Below are 7823 nucleotides of genomic sequence, written 5' to 3' on the forward strand. Positions count from 1 at the left end.
ATGCGTGTGAGGGGCTGGGGGTATATGATAAATCTCTGTACCTTCAATTTTGCTGAACCTAAAACTGCTCTGAAAAGTAAAGTCTATTTTTTAAAAAGATTCATGCAGAAGACCAATTGTAGTTAATATATTTTAGGTGTAAAATGAAGGGTCAAGACATACATGAAGTCACCTGACGTAGGTGTAAAAATGTAAGATCAAATCTGGGCATCAGACTAATCTAATTATCTACCACCAGTAGGTATTTGTTGTTTCCTTAAATAGATTAACAATTATGTAAATCCAATCAAAGGACTTGAATTTGTGTTTATACCTACCATAACCTAATCTTCCATTAACAGTGTAGTACAATATGTCAAGCAGATTATTTAGTCTTTGGAAATTCTGCAAAAAGGCTTAAGAATAAAATTCACTCCTCCACATTTTTCAGAAAAGATCTTCATTAGTGGTCATTACATTGCCAAGTTAAACCCCTGGAGAATCTTGTCCTACAAAGCAATCAGCCTGGCTAACTTTGACAACTTTTCCTCTAAAACTATCATTCTAAATCCATTTATAATGGTCCTCTATTGGAATTTAGAGAACGTTAGATTCCTATTTATTTCTTCTTAATACTTCTTGAAACTTTTCTGTCAGCTAAGGATTTGAAAACCAGGTGTCTCCCTGTACATGGGGGGTTTGTCTAATTCTGTATTGTTTAATAGGATAGTCAGATGAGCACGTGAAATGTGACTAATCTGAATTGGGCTATGTTATGAATGTAAAATGAATGTGGAATATCAAAAACAGTGTAAAGACTGTAAAATCTGTCATTAATATTTTTAATAGTAATTATACGTTGAAATAATAATGTTTTGGTTATTGGGTTAAATATATAATTAAAATTTATTTTAACTTTTTAATTTTTATCACGTGGTCATTAGAAAATTTAAAACTACATTTGAGGCTCATTACATTTCTGTAGAAAATTTTATTTAAGTATTTTTTCATTAAGCATTGAGGTATTTTATTAAATCTTGTAATAAATTAGGCATGTCTCCTAAACTGTTTTGTGTTTGCCCTATCTTCCTAATTATATAATAAGTTTCCTGGGGTAAAGGCCTCAGTTATCTTATTTTGGTTTACCCAAGACATCGAAAATGAAACTGTTCTAGGGTAAAAGTAAGTGTTTCATATAAATTGGATGATTTATTCAAAATTGGGAATACAGGTAGTGGAATGCAGTACTTTAAATATCCTTAAAACTTTTAGTTTGTAGATATAGCTTTAAACGACACTCTATTTCAAACCTGTTGATTGACAGCTCAGTTATGCATAATTCAAAATCTCTGACAAAATAGAGGAAAAGATTACATTCTCTCAGAAGCACTTTTAGTCTACTTTAGAACAGACTGCTGTATTTATTTAATTTTTTAAGTATAGTTTGTTACATGGTGCTGTATCTCATTGTAACTTCTGATCTCAAGGCTCTAAAAATATAAAAGAAAGCTAGACCTGTAAGAATCTAAAAAGAATATTGAAATCACTCCGGGCATTTAAAACAGAGGGTATATTATTCAGGGAATTAGTTATACTGGTGAAGAAAGAGCTGAAGAGCAGGAGAGGTTGGGCGACTACCAGCCCTCAGAGATCAAATCATGGGAAGGCTGGGAACATAAGAGGGGCCAGCAGATAGAGAGGGAGAAGGAAGATAGTGACTTCTCCCTTCCTCTCACCCTCGCAGTCCTGCAAATGCCTGCTAGAAGCCAGTTTGTGCAAAAGCTTGGGTGTCTCAGCCTGCAGTGTCAGGCTACCTGTGATAGAGCAAAGTAGGGGGAAGTTGAAGAAAGAGACTGAGCCCATACAAGTCTCAGCCTGGTACAATCCATTCTTTTTGGCACTCAGCATCTATTCTTCTATGTAGTTCTCATGCAGCTGCAAAATTAAAAAAAAAAAAAAGAAAAGAAAGAAATGCTGAAAATATTTTTAATTGAATAATGTTAAGTATACATCCAAACAAAACTTTTGGGGTGCAATTAAAACAACGCTTAGAGGAAAATCCGTAGCACTAAATGAATATATTATAAAAGAGGAAAATCTCCAGCGCAGAGTATGCCGCATCCTCAGGGGGGCCCAGAGCCCCTGGACGCCTAAAAAAAAAAAAGATGAAGAAGAAAAGCTTCTCTCAAGAAGGTAGATAAATAAAGGGAATTTCATGCCAAATAAATGAGAAATAAAATTATAATAATAATTGCAGACAACTGAAATTGAAAAAATACAATAGATGAAACCAATAACATAAAAAAATTGGCTCTTTGAATAGATCAATTAAATTGATAAACCCCTAGCAAGACTCATCCAACAAAACAGGGGATGTTCAAATTAAGAATATAAGGTCAAGAATAAAAAGAGAAAGAGGCAGATTCTTTAGACATTTATAAGGCAGTAAGAGAATTTTATGAACAATTTTAAGCCTATGCATTTGACAATGTAGATGCAGGATAAAAGTGTTTGATGTAATTCAATGCCCATTCATTATTTTTTAAATTCTTATTAACAAACAAAAATGGGGAGCGAAATTTCATAATCTTATAAAAAGTACCTAGAAAAAAATTAGCAAATATTATAGCAAATATTATATATTCAATGGAGAATTTAAAAGCTTTCCTGTAAGAATAAGGAATGAAATGAGAATGTCTGCTATTATCACTTATACATAACACTATTATGGATGTCCTATTCAATACAATTAGACAAAAAAAGAGAAATATATCTTATAAATATTGGGAAGAAATAGAACTATCATAATTTGCAATATTAGCATAGCATGATTGTATGCTTAGAAAATGTCTAAGTTAGGAAAAAATGTAACCAAGTGTATTTCTATAAACAACAATAAAAAGTGGGAAAGGAAATTTAAAGTGCATCTAATAATATCAGAAATATCAAATACCTAAAATAAATCTAATAAAAGATGCATATTAACTATTAACCACTATTGAAAGAAATAAAAGAATTATGAATTCTATAAATGAAGCTATTCCATATTCTTGAATTGGAAGATATAATATGGTAAATATGTCAATTCTCCCTCAATAGACTTATAAACACCATTCAAATAAGTATTCAAATAATGTGTGTGTGTGTGTGTGTGTGTGTGTCATTGAGAAGTTAATTTTTCAATGTATGTATGTAGCTAGTGCTCTTCGAAGATGTTTATGCTCTAGAGGATAAGGGACAGACAGACCACATACTGAAGAGGAACTGATGTTATTGGCTTTATCACTAATTCTTTCTATCTCTAAATGGCACAAATAAAACTGTTTCCATATTGTAGGGGACAATGTTTGTGCAAAAGATAAGTAGTGGTGGGAACAGAGTATAAAGATCTGTTAAAAAGGTCTATGTCAGCTCTTCACTCCTTCAAGCAGTGAGCTTGAGATTATTTAAGATTTGGTAACCCAGGCAACCACAGGGGATGTCCAATCTCAGTTAGCGAAAATTTCACTCATTACTCATTACCTACTGCATGAAACTGTTTATAGACTCAAAAAGGGGTGAGCCCTTTCCATCAGAGAAAACTTAAAACTTTAGGAGAACTATGAAGTTTTCCCCAAGTCACAAGGGGTTTTTCCCTCACACTCATGCTAAATTGGGTCTCGTGAGTACCTCTGAAAGACTAACGCTTTAAAACTGAATTATTTAAAATTGGATCCCCAGTGTGCTTATAAGCAATACTTGCATCCCAGACATATTAGGAAATATACTAGGATACATTATATCTGAAGATATGTGAAATGAACGTATTCCAATGTTCATTTGAAATGCAGTCCTGACAGCTTGGAGCTGCTGCATTCAGGCTCTTGCGTATTGTATATCCAGCATATTGAAAATGCCAGATTGATAATTGGCTTTAGGGTCTGGGTCTATTCTGAATCCTCCGATCAAAAGTGGCTCATGTTAGCAAGGAAAGTAAATACTTTTTGTTTTTTTGGAAGGCTCATGTTGGCCATAGCAGGGACTCAAACCTTTTTAATCAACGTTTTTCTAAGGTTTTCTTTTTTTTTTTTTTTTCCCCATGGAAAGATGATGGAGAAGGAATCTCAGGTTTAGTCATCAGGTTTCTCTTCCTTTTTTGAGATGTTAAGATTTTTTTTTTTTTTTATTTCTCTATATGCATTCATCTTTCCTATTAGCCTACAATCACCAGATTCTAGAGATTTTGTCTTATTTACCTTTGGAGACTGGGTTTGGGGGAGGGAAATCAGAAGTAACTACGGTACATAGTGAAACCTAGTAAGGAGAGCAACAGCTTTATTATTATATTTATTATTTGAGATAAAAATGAGACCCAAAAGCATGATTTCTAGGACTTTAAAATACTGTGTGAAGTAATCACAAATCCAGGAAATAATAGTGCAAACAGATGTTGGGCAAGTCCCTGTAAGAGAGAGTACCATTTAATAGCACTGAAGACAGGGGGGCATCCTGCACATATAACCATTTAATTTTTACTGAAAAATGAGAACACTAGAAACTTCTTCCTTTACATGTTTATGTAGTTGACATGCAAGGTGTTGAGAAAGGTTTGAGGCAATTTTCCCAAAATTAATTTTTGGAAAAGTCCTCATATACATATCTATATGTACCTTAATATCATACATGCTATTTCTTTTCTGTTACCTAGTCTCCTTAAGATCCATTTCTGAAGTATCATTGGAGGTTAAATGACCTTTCTGAAGTTTTTGTTAATTTACAATCCCAGGCATTGAGTAAGAGGATAGTTACTTTACCTCTATCTAGGATATACTGGCCTGTATGGCTTTATCGTTTGTTTTTCAATTTTTGATAATTTCTAAAAGGTGAATTTTATTTAGATTTTTACTTTTTAAATTTTTAGCAAGGTTAGATTACCTTTGTGATTTTAGAAATAGGACCTAATTCCCAAACATTAGATAATTTAGTGAAACAACTTATATGGAAGCATCAGTGATTTGTTAAACTGTAATAGGTGCCAAAAAAATACAGGTAGCATGGCACTTCTGTTAAAAATAATTTTCTGTAGCATGTATAAGATGGTGACTATTGGTGATAATACCGTATTGCATATTTCAAAGTTTCTTGTATCTTACTCCAAAACATATCTACATTCCATTAGGTTGTCAGCTCCCAAGTGTTGTTTTCTATAGGCTGTAAACCTAATCAGCCATTTTTAGATCTTTCTGTATAACCTAATCACCCATTTCCGCTTCCTTTTGAAAACATTAGCCAATCTTTGGAAGTGGGTGTGGCCTTAGGTAAATGGAATCACATAAAAGGCACTTGGTCCAGAGACTACATCCCCAGAGCAGACTGACCGAATTTGCAGCTGCTAGAAGAGCAGAGAGTTACTGCTGACCCTGATATCAACAGATTTTCCAGAACTTCCAGAGGTGAGACCACTCAGTAGACTCTAGTGAGTATAGAATTTAGAGTAAATATCTTCATGTCTACCTTCTCTTATTCAAATACTTTCAATACCTGTCAGTGTGCGTGGGTCTTGTCCAAGCAAACCAGTAGGTTTCCTAGTTTTCAAACTTGACGTCAATATTTAAAATATCCGTAACTAGAGCATTTGTAATATATTAATAGTCATATTATTTGATTATTTTTATTACCTTATATATTACTAAATTTTTTAGGTCTTAAAAGACATTTCCATAGTTTTTATGCAATTGTGGAAATCATAAACCATCCAAAGTGTTCAACACAATGTGGGCATATAATAATAGTCTCTATGCACATCAACACAAAAGTTAAATGTATTGAATTAATCAGAAAACCCTTGCAAAGGTATTATTTGATATTCCTTTGAAACCTTCGGTTTGCAAACTAGATTTGAAAACTTCAAAATAGATCCTACCAACTGGTAAGGACGTCCAAGAAGTGGCATTGGTCACAATAGGGGAATACCAGGAATCAAGATGAAATATCCAGCCATGCTTCCGTTAACTGCATCTCTGGATTTTTTTATTGTAGGGAAGACATCCAAGTATTCTTATTTAAAAACAAAACAAAACAAATAAAAAAATAATTGATTACTTTTGCTGCTTATCACTCACTGTAGCTTGAACATTCATCAGTTCAAAGTGTAAAGTTGCTGCGATGGCCTGAACTGACTTTAAAAAATTGTTTTCCTAAATTAGAAATAACACATAATGTTTGCAATCTGTTGTTTGAAAGGAGTTTCGCTATTAAAGTTAGAAGCATGAATTCAACTGTTTATAGTTTTAGGAGTTCAAGTTAAAGTTGACATTGATTAAATTAAAATAGCATAAATTAACCGAATCAGTCTTATTTGTCAGTTCCAAGGCAGGACACATAGAGACTATTGGCACAGAGACAAAGTATGTATGTACATATATGTTATAGTCATGAAATCATGGGTGGGGGAGAGAGAGACAGAGAAAAAGGGACAGAGAGTAAGATGGAGAGATGGAAAGAGACACAGAGACTGAGTGATTCACATTCTACATTTGCTTCTGGACCAATCAGCTAATAAAAGTAATTCTGGAATCATCCTAGCTTTTACCTCCTGCTCCAAATGTTAAGCTTGTCTAAGTAAATTAGGTATGATTGAGATAATTATTTATTTTAAACAAAAAAGATGCTGAGGACTCTCTTGTCTCATTTTCTCATTTGTATCATAGCATAAACCCAACCTATCTAGATTTACCATGTATTGGTTTGTGGTGGGGGTAAGTTGATGGTAGATTAGGTACTTAGTTAATAGGTAGATAGAGCTCAAGTAGACAAACCTTTGTCCAAAGGCTTTTCTTTCCTCATCTGGACAGAATGATGTTCTCTCTCCCGCTCTCATTTTTTCTTTATTTTTTCCAGTTTTCAGAAACATGAATTCAGACACCTTGAAAGCCTTCCAGAAGGAACTCACCTGCTCCATGTGCATGAACTACTTCCTCGACCCCGTCACCATAGAATGTGGGCACAGCTTTTGTCGTCCCTGCCTGCACCTCTGCTGGGACGAAACTCCAAATCTAAAGTGCTGCCCTGAGTGCAGGGGAATTTCAGAGAAGCCAGATTTCAAAACCAACATCACACTCAAGAGCCTTGCTTCCCTTGCCAGACAGGCTAGAGCTTACTATGTCAACGGCTCTGAGGAGCAGATCTGTGTGTCACACAAAGCACAGGGCATCTTCAGTGAGATTGAAAAGGACCTGCTCTGTGGGCTCTGCTCTGAATCCCCAGAGCATGTGGCTCACAACCACAGTCCAATACAATGGGCCGCGGAGGAATACAGGGTAGGTGATGCTTCTAAAGCAATTGGAAAGCTATAGATTCTTAAATCAGAGAGAAAGATGAGGACAATAACAAGGAAGTGATGAGAATAGAGATGGCAGAGATGACAATTTTTCAATGTAAATTCCAAGATATGAATGTATTCTCTCAATGCTGTTGACCAATTTGGACACTATAATCATTATTGTGTTGAGCCTTTACTAAGAGAGTTTTCCTTAGAAACGTTCGAATATGTAGAATTGGTGTGATTGTGGGCCAGGTGGTTAGTGCCTGGAACACTGGTTTCTGATGCAAGTTTGACTTCTTCCTAGTCAGGTTGTATAAAAATGTGGGTGCCAATTACTTGAGAAGTGGATTATTATCTGTAGGGTCTCCACAACTTCTCTATTATATGTTTCTATAAGCTTTGATATCCCAAATATTAAAATCAAATTATATTAACGTGAAAATTCAGACCTCTTCATTCTAACATGAAGTGACTGTTTTTTCAACAACTGCCTTTTATGATATTACCTGTGTCACTAAAGCTCATGATTATTTTGTAGGAT

At 34.4% G+C, this 7823-nt stretch overlaps 1 protein-coding gene across 1 annotated transcript in view; it reads left to right on the top strand.

The window, feature by feature from the left end:
- Window positions 1–6869: 6869 nt before the first annotated feature.
- Window positions 6870–7823, top strand: part of LOC105294195 (tripartite motif-containing protein 64-like) — a 6729-nt gene continuing 5775 nt past the window's right edge. Inside the window, exon 1 of the mRNA XM_023532440.1 lies at window positions 6870–7277. Coding sequence (XP_023388208.1) covers window positions 6870–7277 — 408 coding nt within the window. The remainder of the gene's footprint in view (window positions 7278–7823) is intronic.

Source organism: Pteropus vampyrus, unplaced genomic scaffold, assembly GCF_000151845.1.
Source record: "Pteropus vampyrus isolate Shadow unplaced genomic scaffold, Pvam_2.0 Scaffold84, whole genome shotgun sequence".
Lineage (NCBI taxonomy): Eukaryota > Metazoa > Chordata > Mammalia > Chiroptera > Pteropodidae > Pteropus > Pteropus vampyrus.